General features: G+C 43.1%; 1 protein-coding gene across 1 annotated transcript in view; it reads left to right on the forward strand.

The window, feature by feature from the left end:
• The first annotated feature begins 11,750 nt into the window (after window positions 1–11,750).
• The window catches only part of sdk2b (sidekick cell adhesion molecule 2b), a 435,742-nt gene continuing 429,750 nt past the window's right edge, over window positions 11,751–17,742 (forward strand). Inside the window, exon 1 of the mRNA XM_045209786.1 lies at window positions 11,751–12,822. Coding sequence (XP_045065721.1) covers window positions 12,687–12,822 — 136 coding nt within the window. The 5' untranslated portion in view covers window positions 11,751–12,686. The remainder of the gene's footprint in view (window positions 12,823–17,742) is intronic.

Here is a 17,742-nt window from a genome sequence, read left to right on the forward strand (position 1 = left end):
AGAAAACGAATTGTAGACCTCCACAAGTCTGGTTCATCCTTGGGAGCAATTTCCAAACGCCTGAAGGTACCACGTTCATCTGTACAAACAATAGTACGCAAGTATAAACACCATGGGACAACGCAGCCGTCATACCGAAATGTACTTATTGTGATCGAGATGTAGTTGTCCCTGATTGCACTGACTTTGCTCACAGCTGCTTGTTTGAAGAAGTGTACTTATGTGATCAAGATGTGGTTGTCCCACTGGCTATCCTAAGTTGAATGCACCAATTTGTAAGTCGCTCTGGATAAGAGCGTCTGCTAAATGACTTAAATGTAAAATGTAAATACCGCTCAGGAAGGAGACGCGTTCTGTCTCCTAGAGATGAACGTACTTTGGTGAGAAAAGTGCAAATCAATCCCAGAACAACAACAAAGGACCTTGTGAAGATGCTGGAGGAAACAGGTACAAAAGTATCTGTATCCACAGTAAAATGAGTCCTATATCAACATAACCTGAAAGGCCGCTCAGCAAGGAAGAAGCCACTGCTCCAAAATCGCCATAAAAAAGCCAGACTATGGTTTGCAACTGCACGTGGGGACTTTTTGGAGAAATGTCCTCAAGTCTGATGAAACAAAAATAGAACTTTTTGGCCATAATGACCATCGTTATGTTTGGAGGAAAAAGGGGGGTTTGCAAGCCGAAGAACAGCATCCCAACCGTGAAGAACGGTGGTGGTAGCATCATTCTGTGGGGGTGCTTTGCTGCAGGAGGGACTGGTGCACTTCACAAAACAGATGGTATCATGAGGAAGGAAAATTATGTGGATATATTGAAGCAACATCTCAAGACATCAGTCAGGAAGTTAAAGCTTGGTCACAAATGGGTCTTCCAAATGGACAATGACCCCAAGCATACTTCCAAAGTTGTGGCAAAAGGGCTTAAGGACAACAAAGTCAAGGTATTGGAGTGGCCATCACAAAGCCCTGACCTCAATCCTATAGAACATTTGTGGGCAGAACTGAAAAAGCATGTGCGAGCAAGGATGCCTACAAACCTGACTCAGTTACACCAGCTCTGTCAGGAGGAATGGGACAAAATTCACCCAACTTATTGTGGGAAGCTTGTGGAAGGCTACCCAAAACGTTTGACCCAAGTTAAACAATTTATATGCAATGCTACCAAATACTAATTGAGTGTATTTAAACTTCTGACCCACTGGGAATGTGATTAAATAAATAAAAGCTTAAATAAATAATTCTCTCTACTATTATTCTGACATTTGACATTCTTAAAAATAAAGTGGTGATCCTAACTGACCTAAAACAGGGAATTTTTACTAGGATTAAATGTCAGGAATTGTGAAAAACTGAGTTTAAATGTATTTGGCTAAGGTGTATGTAAACTTCCGACTTCAACTGTAGCTGCCCAACAATCGATCTTTACAAGGCCCAGCTCAAAATCAAAGGCAGCCACGATTGCATCATTCCGGGTGAGTCGATCCAGGCAATCAATAAGGTGAAATGTTATTTAATATTGGAGGAGAGGAGGGGGGGTAGACCACGTTAGGAAGAGTGTGGAAAAAGTAGATCATATGTAACTGAAGTCTGGGCACCCCTGCCCTAGACCCACTATAATTCGCATATCACCCCAACAGATCCACGGATGACGCAATCGCCATTGCACTGCACACCGCCCTATCCCACCTGGACATGAGAAATACCTATGTAAGAATGCTGTTCATCGACCACAGCTCAGCCTTCAACAGCATAGTGCCCTCCAAGCTCATCACTAAGCTCAGGGCCCAGGGTCTGAACCCCTCCCTTTGCAACTTGGTTCTGGACTTCCTGATGGGCAAACCCCAAGTGGTAAATGTAGGCAACAACACCTCCGCCATGCTGATCCTCAACACGCGGGCCCCACAGGGGTGTGTGCTCAGCCCCCTCCTGTACCACCTGTTCAGCCATGACTGTGCACGTCTCCAACTCAATCATCAAGATTACCAACAATGACGAGACAGCCTACAGGGAAGAGGTGACAGCCCTGGCGGAGTGGTGCCAAGAAAATAACCCCTCCCTCAACCTCAACAAAACGAAGGAGCTGATCGTGTACTACAGGAGACAGCAGAAAGAGCACGCCCCCATCTACATCGACGGGGCCGCAGCGGAGAGAGTCAAAAGCTTTAAGTTCCTCTGTGTACACCACTGACAACCTGAAATGGTCCCTTCACACAGACAGTGTGTTGAAGAAGGCACAACTGTGCCTCTTCAACCACAGGAGTGCCTCTTCAACCGCCTGGTACGGCAATTGCACCATCCACAACTGCAGGGCTCTCCAGAGGGTGGTGCGGTCAGCCCAACACATCACCGAGGGCACACTGCCTGCCCTCCAGGACAGCTGGAGGGCCAAAACATTTCTGGTTTGGGATTTTTGTATGTATAAGTGCCGAAGAAAATCCATCACCTGTTGTCTCTTTTTTACTCTGCCTGAAAAATCGCTTTCTGTGCAACACGGATTGAGTTGCTATGTCTCCTCTCATGGAGGCTTCCCCGTTTAGAGGACAAAGTGAGCATTTCATGCGCTACAGGAGCTGTATTTACTATGCTCTCTTCTGGGACAACAAACCGGAGTTCCGATGTAACAATTGTTTACTCGCTGGGGACTGACTATAGGGAAGAAGTGGCTACTCTTAGCAAACAGATTAAGAACTTGCACAATCTACTTGGGAAAGCACCTCCGCCTACCTTCTCTTTTTCTACACCACAGACTGGACGCCGTTCCAATGTGTTGAGAGTATCACCGCCATGTCAAGACTCCTTGACTGAATGGCCAATACCTTCCAGGGACCCCTCCCTGAAGAAGTTTCCTACTTCCCTGGAAAATGGAGCAGGACCGTGGCCTCTGGTGGATTTAGCAGATGATAGATACTGTCACCAATCCTGCTGCCCAGCCATGGAAGCATGTCACCCACCGTAGGCCCAATGGAGGGAAGCGGCCTGTGGCGAGTTGGGCTTCTTTGGTGTTGGGAAGCCCGACCCCAATCCAGTTGTCGAACAACTTCACCCTCCTGGCTTCGGAGGTTCCCGTGCCATCATCCCCTATCTGGACTCCTTCCCAGGAGGATTCTGCCTCAGATTCTGCCTCGGAATCGGATCCTCCACGTTCCCAGGGGACTCTGCCTTGGACTCGGATCCGCTGTGCTCCTCCTCCTCCTCTCATTGGACCTCGAGAGTGTCTGCACCGGCTCCTCTGTCAGCCACAATCTCCTCTGCCACGTCCTCTTCCAGCTGTTATCATCGGCAGCTTTATGGTGAGAAACATCTCGGTTTCCGGAGCAAAAATCCTGTGCTATTGTGTCGCTGAGCTGTCATAAGTGCTGCTGCAAATGTACATTTTCCCAGGGATGTTGTCAGTCATAATGTAAGTAACCTAATTTATGTTCCTCTAAATGCCTCTGTCAATCCGACAGCTACTGTCAGCAGTAATCATGTGCCTAAGAACCTGAGTTACACTGTTAGGACTGAGATGGTTTGACCTAGTAGGAAGACCACTGTGAGCAGCTCAAATATAAATATCACTGTCATGTCTACCTCTGGTAAGCCTCTCAGTAAAGCAATAAAAACAATCAAGCAACACAGAAAAGCGCAAGAAATAGCCCACATTAACATATGTAGCCTAAGAAACAAGGTTCATAAAATCGATAACTTGCTATAAACACAAAGCATTCATATACTGGCTATCTCTGAAACTAACTTGGATAATTCCTTTGATGATACAGTGGTAGCAATATATGGTTATAACTTCTACAGAAGAGACAGCAATGCCAATGTGGGAGGCGTTGCTGTTTATATTCAGAGTCATATTCCTGTAAAGCTTAGAGAGGATCTCATGTCATATGCTGTTGAAGTAATATGGCTACAGGTTCACCTGCATCACCTAAAGCCTATTATTGTGGGAAGTTGCTATAGACCACCAAGTGCTAACAGTCAGTATCTGGATAATATGTGTGAAATGCTTGATAATGTATGTGATATCATCAGAGAGGTACAGTATATTTTCTGGGTGACCTAAAAGCGTTCCAATCAAGAAACAGCTTCAAACTGTAACCAGTGCCTGCAACCTGGTTCAGGATATCAGTCAACCTACCAGGGTATTTACAAACAGCACAGGAATGAAATCATCTACATGTATTGATCACATATTTACTAATGCTGCAGAAATCTGCTCTAAAGCAGTAGCCACATCCATCAGATGTGGTGATCAACATACAGTAGCCATATCTAGGAAAACCAAAGTTCCAAAGACTGGTCCTAATATAGTGTAAAAGAGTTCATACAATAGGTTTTGTAGTGATTCCTATGTTGAAGATGTAAAGAATGTTAAAAAGTGTATGGTTGAGAGGGACGAGGCAAAAGGAATGGCAAATAAGCCTGGCTGCACAGCTGATCGTCAAACGTACTGTAAATTGAGAAATCACGTGACTACACCAAACAAAAAGAAGAAGAAACTGTACTATGACAGAAAAATAAATGATATAAATAATGATAGTAAAAAGCTTTGGAGCACCTTAAATGACATTTTGGGCAAAAAGGCTACTCAGCTCCATCCTTCATTGAATCAGATGGCACATTAATCACAAAACCCTTTGATATTGCAAACTACTTTAATTACTTTTTCATTGGCAAGATTATACAAACTTAGGCATGACATGCCAACAACAAACTCTGAACCTACACATCCATTCATAACTGACCAAATTATGAAAGACAAGCACTGTAATTTTGAATTCCTTAAAGTGAGTGTGGAAGAGGTAAAAAACAGTATTGTTGTCTATCAACAATGACAAGCCACCTGGGTCTGACAAATTACTGAGGATATTGACACTTCTATTTGCCATCTCTTTAATCTAAGCCTACAGTAAAGTGTTTGCCCTCAGGTCTGGAGGGAAGCAAAAGTCATTCCGCTACCCAATAATAGCAAAACACCCTTTACTGGCTCAAACAGCCGACCAATCAGCCTACTACCAACTAACCCTTGGTAAACTTTTGGAAAAAATGGTGTTTGACCATATACAATGCTATTTTACAGTAAATAAATTAACATGCTTATAGGTCAGGGCATTCACACTTACATAAATGACTGATGATTGGCTGAAAGAAATTGATAATAAGAAGCTTGTGGGAGCTGTTTTGTTAGACTTCATTACACCTTTTGACATTATCGATCATAATCTGCTGCTTGAAAAACATATGTGTTATGCCTTTACATCCCCTGCTTTATTGTGGATCGAGAGTTACCTTTCTAATAGAACACAGAGGGTGTTATTTAATGGAAGCCTCTCCAACATGATCCAGGTAGAGTTAGCTGGCAGCTGTCTAGGCCCCTTACTTTTTCAATCTTTATTAATGACGTGCCACTGGCACTGAGTAAAGCCTGTGTGTCTATGTATGGTGATGACTCAACATTATACATGTCAGCTACCACAGCAAGTGAAATCACTGCAACACTTAACAAAGAGCTGCAGTCAGTTTTAGAATGGGTATTTCAAAAACTAAAAGCATTGTTTTTGGGACAAACCATTCACTAAACCCTAAACCTCAACTAAATCTTGTAATGAATAATGTGGAGCAAGTTGAGGAGACTAAATTGCTTGGCGTAACCCTGGATTGTAAACTGTCATGGTCAAAACATATTCATGCAACGGTAGCTAAGATGGGGAGAGGTCTGTCTGTAATAAAGCGTTGCTCTGCTTTCTTGACATTGCTATCAACAAAACAAGTCCTACAGGCTCTAGTTGTGTTGCACCTGGACTACTACCCGATCATATGGTCAAGTGCCACAAAGAGGGACATAGGCAAATTACAGTTGGCCCAGAACTGAGCAGCATGGCTGGCCCTTAATTGTACATGATAGCTAACATCAACGACATGCATGTCAATCTCTTCTGGCTCAAAGTAGAGGAGAGATTGACTGCATCACTACTTGTCTTTGTGAGAGGTATTGAAATTCAAACGACTAGCACACAGCTCAGACACCCATGCATACCCCACAAGACATGCCACTAGGGATCTCTTCACAGTCCTCAAGTCCAGAACAGACACTGGGAAATGCACAGTACTACATAGAGTCATGACTACATGGAACTGTATTCCACATCAAGTAACTCATGCAAGCAGTAAAATCAGATTTAAAAAACAGATAAAACTACACCTTATGGAACAGACTGTGAAGAGACACACACAGAGGCACACACACACACATACACACACACGCTAGCACATGCACTCTACACACATGTACATTCTAATATTGTTGTATGGTGGTATTATACATTTTGTATTGTAGATATGTAGTGGTGTAATAATGTTATATGATATACTGTTTTATTTGAGTTTTTCTTTTTGTGATATAAGTGCCTTGGCAGCAGCTAATGGGGATCCCTAATAAATACAAATACAAATCCATGAATCTACCCAGAATCACAGGAAGGGCAAGAAGATCATCAACAACCTCTGCCACCAGAGCCACGGCCTGTTCACCCCGCTACCATCTAGAAGGCGGAGACAGTACAGGTCCTTCAAAGCTGGGACCGAGATACTGAGAAACAGCTTCTATCTCCAGGCCATCAGACAGTTAAACAGTCACCACTAGCCGGTCTCTGCCCAGTACCCTGCCCTGAACCTTAGTCACTGTTCTAGCTGGCTACCACCCGGTACTCTACCCTGCACCTTAAAGACTGCTGCCCTATGCACAGTACATAAAGTCATTGAACACTGGTCACTTTAGTCATGTTTGCATACCGTTTCACCCACGTTATATGTATATACTGTATTCTAGTCATGGCTCATCCTATATAACTTATTTTTAAATTTTTCTGGATTATGTGTGTATTGCTTTTACATTTTTATTGCTAGGTATTACTGCACTGTTGGAGCTATAATCTCAAGCATTTCACTGCACCTGAGATAACATCTGCAAATCTGTCTACGCAACAAATAAACTTTGATTTGATTAAATGTAATTGCTATTCATGTGCCAACTTCATAACATAAATAAAAAAGACAATATCCAAAAGTAAATATTTATTATTAATATCATGAATTTGGCATACTATTTAAAGCGCCATCTCTAAGTAAGAGCTTTTTCCTAGATCCATGGAAAGTCTTGTTTAATCTTCTCTGAGAACTTCGAGTTGAGTCAAGTGAAACAGTGAAGTGAAACATTTGATTTGATAACTCAAAGGTTATTTATCGGGCAAGAGTTCTCCAAGGAACCTTAATGGCTGAGGAAGAACCATTTAAGAACCTTTATTTTTTTCAGTGTATAGGAATAGGGTGCCATTTGGTCTGTAACCTTGGATCCCATGTCCTGAATCTGGGGAAGATCATGTCTCTGCCCACTTTAGTAGCCAGCCAGCTTGAAGAGAGAATGGTCACACATACAGAGTAAAGGTCATAATAACAGAGGTGTTCCCTGAATATTGTCAACACTGTAATTCCGGTATTTTCCCAGATGATGATGACTCAATTGTTGCCGCTTGTGTAGTCAGACTAAATGCTAGGGGTGGATGGATCAGATGTGTGAAGTCAAACTGAATGCAATGGGTGGATGGTGGATGAGATGTTTGTGCTGAATGAACAACGTGCTTAGGGGGACACACACCAGCGTCTGATATTGGAATGAATCAGAAAAGTGGAGCATGCAGCCATCTATAATCATAGCTAGTCACAGCTCTTTGACACCAGGAGTTAACACCTGGTAGATTTTACAAATACAATTTGATTTGATTTGATTCCTTATTTAGTACACTACTTTTGACCAGGACCCATAGGGTTTTGGTCAAAGTGCACTATAGAGGAAATAGGGTGCCATTTGGGAAGTATCCTAGATAAATAAGAAAACGGTTTGCCTCTGTGAAAATGTGAGCTACAAACAGCTCCAGCTCAAAATATACTACCTGGGGGTTTTAGAAAATCACCCTCTTGCTGAGTGGACGCAATGCACTGTAAGTACATTTAAAAACCATAAATTGGGTGGTGGGGTACCCCTGGGGTGGGCAGGAATACACTCCATCTTTGTTTTCACTGACATTATCTTATTATTAACTTCCTGGCAAGGTCTCCCATTTTCTGGATGAGATGGAGAGAGACAACAGCAGAATGGGGAGCATGCAGAGAAACAACAGAAGCCATTACCATGGTGTGTTGTACTTTTTTAGTGCCCTGTGGTGGCTTCGATTGAATTCGCCACCAAAACTGTCTTGAGCCGCCACCTGATTCCCCTGGGGAGAAAAGCCTTGTTCTAAAGATATAAAGAGGATTTGCTGTGTCATGGTAAACCTCTCTCTCTCTTTTTCTGGGTCTCTCTCTCTCTGGGACTCTCTCTCTCCACACACACACACACACACACACACACACATGTTAAATACTTTATTGAAACCACCAATCACATTACATCACAAAGGACTCAACAATTACAAGGGTCGTTGACACAAGGACACTCACACAAACAAAAAGCACCTTCTCCTCCACACAGCTAGGCTGCCCATAACCGCCGAAACAGAGCAGTACCTAGCCAGCTGCCTTGCTCTGGTCTTAGTCAGGCCTGCAATCTGGAGGCCACGTACAGTAAGCCTATGTATGTGGCCGAGACTGGCAAATATCAGTGCCACCAATCTGCATCTGTATCCTAGGCTGTCTAGGCATGATATGAAGGGCTGGTATTTGAGGAGCTTGTCTGCAAAAGCCTGCCCCAATGTAATAGTCGAATGAGCAGCCCACTTCCAGAATCAGGAATTCCCTCTACCCTCCCCCCAGCAGCATACCACCCTGCATCCCACTGCTGGTTTGCCTTTGAAGCTAAGTAGGGTTGGTCCTGGTCAGTCTCTGGATGGGAGACCAGATGCTGCTGGAAGTGGTGTTGGAGGGCCAGTAGGAGGCACTCTTTCCTCTTGTCTAAAAAACAATATCCCAATAGCCCAGGGCAGTGATTGGGGACATTGCCCTGTGTAGGGTGCTGTCTTTCGGATGGGACGTTAAACGGGTGTCCTGACTCTCTGTGGTCAATAAAGATCCCATGGCACTTATCGTAAGAGTAGAGGTGTTAACCCTGGTGTCCTGGCTAAATTCCCAATCTGGCCACCTAATCATCCCCAGCTTCCAATTGGCTCATTCATCCCCCTCCTCTCCCCTGTAACTATTCCCCAGGTCGTTGCTGTAAATGAGAATGTGTTCTCAGTCAGCTTATCTGGTTAAATAAACAATATCTGGCTTTTTCGACATACAAGAAAACACATGATCATCTACATCAAACCAAGCTTCTCTGTTTGGAAGCCGATTTTAGCATCACGTCAAGGCACATCTGTACCAAAGTGTCCAAAACATCATCGGACCTTTACTGCATTAACGACGGCAGTTACAACAGGTGTGCTTAAGTTATGTTAGTAAATAGACATGTTTTGGCACAGAGCTGCAGCACTCACATAATTAAAAAAAGAATGATTGTCCAGCACTGAGTACAAACTCATGATGCTTGGAACAGGAGTGCGCTGCTTAGACCACTGCGCTACAGCAGATCACAATGCTCTGGCAAGCCGTGAGAATACATTGAATACTGATGTTACCTGATGGTATAGCGTACCATTTAATATTATTTAGTTTTAAGCCTTCCCCAAACCATAGCCCTAACCTTAACCACTTGGAATGAATGGCTAAACTGTTAACCTTTGAGTAGTTTCTGTTTTAACCCGTAACCACATGGAATTAACCCTGTAACCACATGGAATTAACCCTGTAACCACATGGAATTAACCCTGTAACCACGCGGAATGAATGCGTCAAAAATAGACATTCATCCATAATATGTCGAATTTCGAAGGGAAACTATGAGATCTTGTTGGCCAGTCAGCAAGCGTGATTCATAATGAATCAAGCCCTAAATTGACAGTTTCAGCATGTGTCTGTCTCTCTATTTGTTTCCCATGAAAATATGTGCTTTAGATTACTCTCTGAAATCTTGCTGGTTGCAGTGACTTCTTATTCTGCACACAATTTGTAAGGGTAGATCATGCGGTGGTCCAGCTTAAAGACACTTACTATCTATAAGTCATCTATAACCTTGAACAGATTGAATGCAAGGGATGCCAGTGAGCATTTGGCCTCCCTTGATAAAAAAGTATAAAATAATAGCCAATCAGCGTTAAGCTAAACTAAGCTCAACTGTGAATGGTCCTGGCGCACCAAACAAAGTGTCAAGTGAAGCCAGAGAAATATGTCATTGACAGAAACAGCTTGAATTGTTGCATCTCGTTGTGTTGTTGTCGTCCGGTGGCTAGCTAGCTAGCTGAAATGGTCCCTTTCCTAAATTAGCCATGGATGGAGACAGGGTTTTGGACTTGTGGTTTTACTTAATTCTCCGTACTGGCCAATGATTATAACGGCGATTCTGATCCAACCATAAAATACATTGTGCCCCTGGACTGAGAGGATGAAAACTCAATATTTAGCTAGATATAGAAGGCTAATGTTAACGAGCTAACGTTGCCCATGAAAGGAAGTTAGGCTAGCGAGCAAGCATTTTAGCCAGATAGCCTAGGACAACAAAATAATAAAGTGTGTGCTGTATGACAGTCATAGACCGTTTTGTCAACATACAAAGAGAGGAGGATGGCATTGGCGTTTCTCTACAAGTAGGGTGAGTCAACATGTTTTTTCTACTTGCACTAATGCACACACACATACACACACACAAATCAGAACCGTGGACAGTCACATCCTATTTAGCTTACACTGATTGGACTAAATTGTTTTTGATATCTTTTGTTTGTCACTGTATTAGACTATGCATAGGTGATTTGATTATGTTGAAATGTTGAAGTTGAAATGGTGCTGCAATAGTGGAGGCAGCTCCTGTTTAACTTTGCTACTTGCAGTAATTTTCCCTGGTTCTAAATCAATAGTTGTTTAGTAGTCCGAAAATGTCGGAAACATTAACTTTCTTGACCATGCTGTAGGTCATGTAACTCTTTGTTACTTTGTGGACTTCATCAGACAGATGTTGCTCTCTGGTTTTGTGATGAAAAAAGGTGTGGTGGTATTTATTCTGCCACTGTGTCTTCTTATTGTCTCGGCTTTAGGCATATATCACGGTCGCAAGGCAAATTAACTAACATGTTATAGAGCAAACAACCCAATTATCACAACACATATGTATGTTGTAATATGGCATTTTTTTCTGGCTTGACTTCCCAAGTGATTTTACCCACCTACCGCTACCGGTTGTCAACTAACATGGATTCAACATGAAATCAACAAAACCTTTCACCATGTTATTGGATTTAGGTTAAACGGTGGGTAAAAAATATACAAATGCTCTTACATTATGACTTTTTCCAAATCCAATCAGTTTTCTACTTTGATTCAACGTCATCACATTGATTTTTTGAAACAACGTTGATACAACCAGTTTTTGTACAGTGGGTAATTTATTCAACCTATTATTGTAGCCTAGCAGCAAACAGGAATATAATCTCGGTCTTGTATCTATGAAAATTCCAATTATTTATTTATCAACAAGGTACATATTTTTGCATTATGAAAGTGGACTTTACCTCTATGCATGTTGCTCATGGGCTGTTCTCTATCGCTTGGTAATGGATGCTTTATTGCGCTCTGCCGCGTGGTGGCAACCTGCTACGCTCCTATACACGCGCATGCAGGACGCAGACCGACCGATACCGACAGACAGTTCTATGATTCTCACAAGGAACCGTGGACGCAGCCTTCAAAGCACACCGACAAACCGTGCTCCTCCGCCGCGGAAGACTTCGATGATAGCGTGATTATTTAACATTTCTCTCTAACTCCCTTTTTCCCTATACTTCCCGCGCAATTTACCACTACCACTGAGTGAATAGATTCGTTTTTACCAAAGGAATTCCCGGACCTGACGTGGGAATATGCTTTGGAAACTTTGTCTACTCATGCCGGGAGCATCGCTGGTGTTGCTCAAGCACATGACGGATTCAGGGAGCTAGACCGCTCGCTCTAGCGTTCTCCCTTCTTCAATACCAGAGATAATCATCCATCCTGACCATCACCAGAGGAGGATAAACTTAATGAATAACTTTTATGGAAACGGGACAAGTATTGCTGTTGAAATAGTTTACTATATTGATATTTTATTATTTAACTTTGCTCCCGATGCAGGTGCAGTGAGAAGTGAATGGTCTATGTTTTGTTGCAATTCGTAGCCTAAATAAAAAATAGGTGTTCTTCCTTGCAATACAGAATAAAAGCCACGACTGCCAGTGTCTGCTACAATTGAGTTAAAACACAATAGGCTCTGTATCCTGCAGTGAACATGGACTCTGCTCCTATTTTTATCCAAAAGGTTACAGTTTAAAGGAAAAATACTTTATTTATTGACCGCGGTATTGCATAAGCCTACTGATAATTGCATTTATGGGCTTATGTTAGTTGGAATTTACTCCCATTCTTTCAGCTCTATGTGTGACTGTACAAACTTTCAATTCATCTGCTCCATATACCGTTCCTTCTGAGCAGTTGGATCACGCGGTCTCGCTCGAGCGGCCGGAGACTCGGAGATTGCCCGGTTTCAGCGACGACAACGTTCACCGAGAGGACAGTTGCAAGATCCACACAGACACAACGATAACTCCAGGACGATTTGGTCAGCAGCACAACATGTATTCAGCGTGCCGGACACACACTGTTTATTTAGCCCGGCTGTGGACAATGGCTGGGGTTTCGCCTGGACTGAGGTGGCGCGCCTCATGGATTTTATTGTTTTCCCTGTTTATCCACTACACAACAGCTCAAGGTAAGATAATTCCGTTTATGTAGCCTACCAGTACAGGCTTTATGTCCCTTTGCCATTCAGTGCTTTCGTGGAACAATGTGAATTAATTGTCCCCATGTCCTCATCTGTGGACTTTGAACGCGGTACTGTATAGCCTACACACAAAAAAGTGAGGGTTCCTCAAGGGTTCTTTGGGAAGGCTGGTGGTTCTATGTGGAACCATACTGACCCAAAGAACCCTTTGAGCCCTTCAATGGTTCTTTCCTCTTTTAGTGATAATTAAAATGTAGGGGCGGTGGCTCGTTTGAATATTTTGGGGCGTGGTTTGTGCACAGCTCTTTTTGTGCAGCAGTGAGTGAGTGTCATTACAGTTGATCTAATCTGTTGTGTTATGCTATTTGATGTTATATATGACTATGGCCAGTGATGGTGTCTTGTGAAAGACACACAGATGGCCTTTTGTCATTTGAAAAAGGTTGACTAAGTCTCCTCAGGGACCCCCAGCTGTTCCAGAGCTAGAACACCTGTGGAACAATATAATATGACTATTAAACCAGATTAAAAAACCCTGTATGGCTCTACAAAAAACATTTGAGATTGAGAGAGGTTATTTATAAAGGTTCTATAAAGAACCATACAAATGGGTTCTATATAGCCCCCAAAAGGGTTGTAATGCACCAATTTGTATGTCGCTCTGGATAAGAGCGTCTGCTAAATGACTTAAATGTAAATGTAACCATAGTGGAACCCTTTTTTGGTGCTATATAGAACCCTTTTTTAATGGTTCTTTATACACTGAACAAAATTATAAATGCAGCATGTGAAGTGTTGGTACCATGTTTCATGAGCTGAAATAAAAGATTCCTGAAATTTTCCATATCTACAAAAAGCTTATTTCTCTCATATTTTGTGCACAAATTTGTTTACATTCCTGTTAGTGAACATTTCTCCTTTGCCAAGATAATCCATCCACCTGACAGGTGTGGCATATCAATAAACTGATTAAACAGCATGATCATTACACAGGTGCACCTTGTGCTGGGGACAATAAAAGGCCACTCTAAAATGTGCAGTTTTGTCACACAACACAATGCCACAGATGTCTCATGTTTTGAGGGAGAGTACAATTGGCATGCTGACTGCAGGAATGTCCACCAGAGTTGTTGCCAGAGAATTGAATGTTAATTTCTCTACCATAAGCTGTCTCCAGTACGTCCAACCGGCCTCACAACTGCAGACCACGTGTATTGTGTCGTGTGGGCGAGATGTTTTGCTGATGTCAACGTTATGAACAGAGAGCCCCATGGTGGCGGTGGGGTTATGGTATGGGCATGCATAAGCTACGGACAACGAGATACCGTGTTGAGATCCTGAGGCCCATTTTCGTGCCATTCATCTGCCGCCATCACCTCATGTTTCAGCATGATAATGCACGGCCCCATGTCGCAAGGATCTGTACACAAGCTGAAAATGTCCTAGTTCTTTCATGGCCTGCATACTCACCAGACATGTTTGGGGCGCTCTGGATCGACGTGTACGACAGCGTGTTCCAGTTCCCGCCAATATCCAGCAACTTCACACAGACATTGAAGAGGAGTGGGACAACATTCCACAGGCCACAATCAACAGCCTGATCAACTCTATGCAAAGGAGATGTGTCGCGCTGCATGAGGCAAATGGTGGTTTTCTGGTCCATGCCCCTACCTTTTTTTTTAAGGTATCTGTGACCAACAGATGCTTATCTGTATTCCCAGTTATGTGAAATCCATAGATTAGGGCCTAATTAATTATTTGAATTGACTGATTTCCTTATATGAACTGTAACTCAGTCAAATCTTTGAAGTCATTGCATGTTGCATTTATATTTTTGTTCAGAATAGAACATTAGGAAAGGGTGTTTTATAGCACCATACAGGTTCCATTTAGAACCGTATGAGCATGGTTCTTTATATAACCTTTTTTTAATGGTTATTTATAGAACCTTAGTAAAAGGTTCCATATACCACCAAAAAGGGTTCCGCTGTGGTTACAAGCCCCAAAAAACGTATTTGGTACTATTTAGAACCATTTGTTTTTAGTGTGTCTCAGACAGACACAGACAGACAGACAGACAGACACACAAACACACACACTGTAGGAGCCTCAGCCCAGCGGTGGTTAAAACTGTGTCAAGCCACTCTGCTCTCTACAGCCTTGAATGTGTTCATTAAACGGCCTGTTCCCCCGATGCCTCCTCGCCACCGCTGGTGTGGTTTAAAAAGGAACCCAATGTCTTCAATTATGGAAATGCTTTATTCCGTCATTCACTTCCAACGCCAACCCATGTAACTCTCCTCTCGTTCTCTCTCTCTCTCTCTCTCTTTTTTTTTTTTTTCTATGTCATAACATGGCATGACAGTGCTTTTCTCATGCAGTATAGTTGCATTACCACAGGGACAAGTTGGAGTACTTGACAGACATCAGTGAACTCAACAACTAATCGAACATCCCTCATTACAATTCATGAAGCTACTGTATTACGATTTGCTCCACTGACCTCAAACTTGCTTTTAATAATGACGCATTGTATTGTATTTGACATCGGCAGTTGGAGTGCCATGCTTTTCTTTTTTAGGGGGTAGATCAGCTTTAATATTGCAGATAGATTGTAACTTCCATCAATGTAATTGTCTGCATCACTTCCAATCCCCCATATGTTTTTATTCTCGCAAATATATATATACATTGGGGAGAACAAGTATTTGATACACTGCCGATTTTGCAGGTTTTCCTACTTACAAAGCATGTAGAGGTCTGTAATTTTTATCATAGGTAAACTTCAACTGTGAGAGACGGAATCTAAAACAAAAATCCAGAAAATCACATTGTATGATTTTTAAGTAATTAATTTGCATTTTATTGCATGACATAAGTATTTGATCACCTACCAACCAGTAAGAATTCCGGCTCTCACAGACCTGTCCGTTTTTCTTTAAGAAGCCCTCCTGTTCTCCACTCATTACCTGTATTAACTGCACCTGTTTGAACTCGTTACCTGTATAAAAGACACCTGTCCACACACTCAATCAAACAGACTCCAACCTCTCCACAATGGCCAAGACCAGAGAGCTGTGTAAGGACATCAGGGATACAATTGTAGACCTGCACAAGGCTGGGATGGGCTACAGGACAATAGGCAAGCAGCTTGGTGAGAAGGCAACAACTGTTGGCGCAATTATTAGAAAATGGAAGAAGTTCAAGATGACGGTCAATCACCCTCGGTCTGGGGCTCCATGCAAGATCTCACCTCGTGGGGCATCAATGATAATGAGGAAGGTGAGGGATCAGCCCAGAACTACACGGCAGGACCTGGTCAATGACCTGAAGAGAGCTGGGACCACAGTCTCAAAGAAAACCATTAGTAACACACTACGCCGTCATGGATTAAAATCCTGCAGCGCACGCAAGGTCCCCCTGCTCAAGCCAGCGCATGTCCAGGCCCGTCTGAAGTTAGCCAATGACCATCTGGATGATCCAGAGGAGGAATGGGAGAAGGTCATGCGGTCTGATGAGACAAAAATATAAGCTTTTTGGTCTAAACTCCACTCGCCGTGTTTGGAGGAAGAAGAAGGATGAGTACAACCCCAAGAACACCATCCCAACCGTGAAGCGTGGCAGTGGAAACATTATTCTTTGGGGATGCTTTTCTGCAAAGGGGACAGGACGACTGCACCGTATTTAGGGGAGGATGGATGGGGCCATGGATCGCAAGATCTTGACCAACAACGTCCTTCCATCAGTAAGAGCATTGAAGATGGGTCGTGGCTGGGTCTTCCAGCATGACAACGACACGAAACACACAGCCAGGGCAACTAAGGAGTGGCTCCGTAAGAAGCATCTCAAGGTCCTGGAGTGGCCTATCCAGTCTCCAGACCTGAACCCAATAGAAAATCTTTGGAGGGAGCTGAAAGTCCGTATTGCCCAGCGACAGCCCCGAAACCTGAAGGATCTGGAGAAGGTCTGTATGGAGGAGTGGGCTAAAATCCCGGCTGCAGTGTGTGCAAACCTGGTCAAGACCTACAGGAAACGTATGATCTCTGTAATTGCAAACAAAGGTTTCTGTACCAAATATTAAGTTCTTCTTTTCTGATGTATCAAATACTTATGTCATGCAATAAAATGCAAATTACTTACTTAAAAATCATACAATGTGATTTTCTGGATTTTTGTTTTAGATTCCGTCTCTCACAGTTGAAGTGTACATATGATAAAAATTACAGACCTCTACATGCTTTGTAAGTAGGAAAACCTGCAATATCGGCAGTGTATCAAATACTTGTTCTCCCCACTGTATATACATACACATACATATGCACATACATACATATAAATACATATTGTCACGACTTCCGCCGAGGCTGCCTCACCTCCTTGTTCGGGCAGGTTTCGGCGTTCGTCGTCACTGGCTTACTAGCTGCTGCCGATCCATTTATCATCACTCCACTTGTCTTGTCTAATTAATCACACACACCTGGTCCTTATCCCCAATTAGTAATTGTATAAGCGTTCCCTCTGCTTCCTTGTCTGTGTGGGTGATTGTTCGTAGTGAGCTGTGTGTAGCTCGGTTGAGCTACCCTTACCTTGTTGTTGCCAGGGTAGATATTTCCCCTGTGCCTGAGTTTTGTTGTCGCATGCTTGCGCAACTGTTTATCGACGGAATAAACTATTTGGATGCGTATTACTCTCTTGCACCTGACTCCTTCTATCACACGCATCACAGAATCACCCACCCGCTATGGAGTCAGCGGGAGAAGAGCGCATGCCTGGAGTCGTGGCACGGGTCCAGGAGCTCTCCATGATGCTGGCCAGCTTGGGGGAAGCGATAGATCGGGTTCTTCAGGTCGTCCAATGCCTGGAGAGGAGCAGACCCGATCTGTCGAGACCAGCTGGCCAACCGGATCC

The sequence above is a fragment of the Coregonus clupeaformis genome, chromosome 31 (assembly GCF_020615455.1).
Source record: "Coregonus clupeaformis isolate EN_2021a chromosome 31, ASM2061545v1, whole genome shotgun sequence".
NCBI classification, from domain to species: domain Eukaryota; kingdom Metazoa; phylum Chordata; class Actinopteri; order Salmoniformes; family Salmonidae; genus Coregonus; species Coregonus clupeaformis.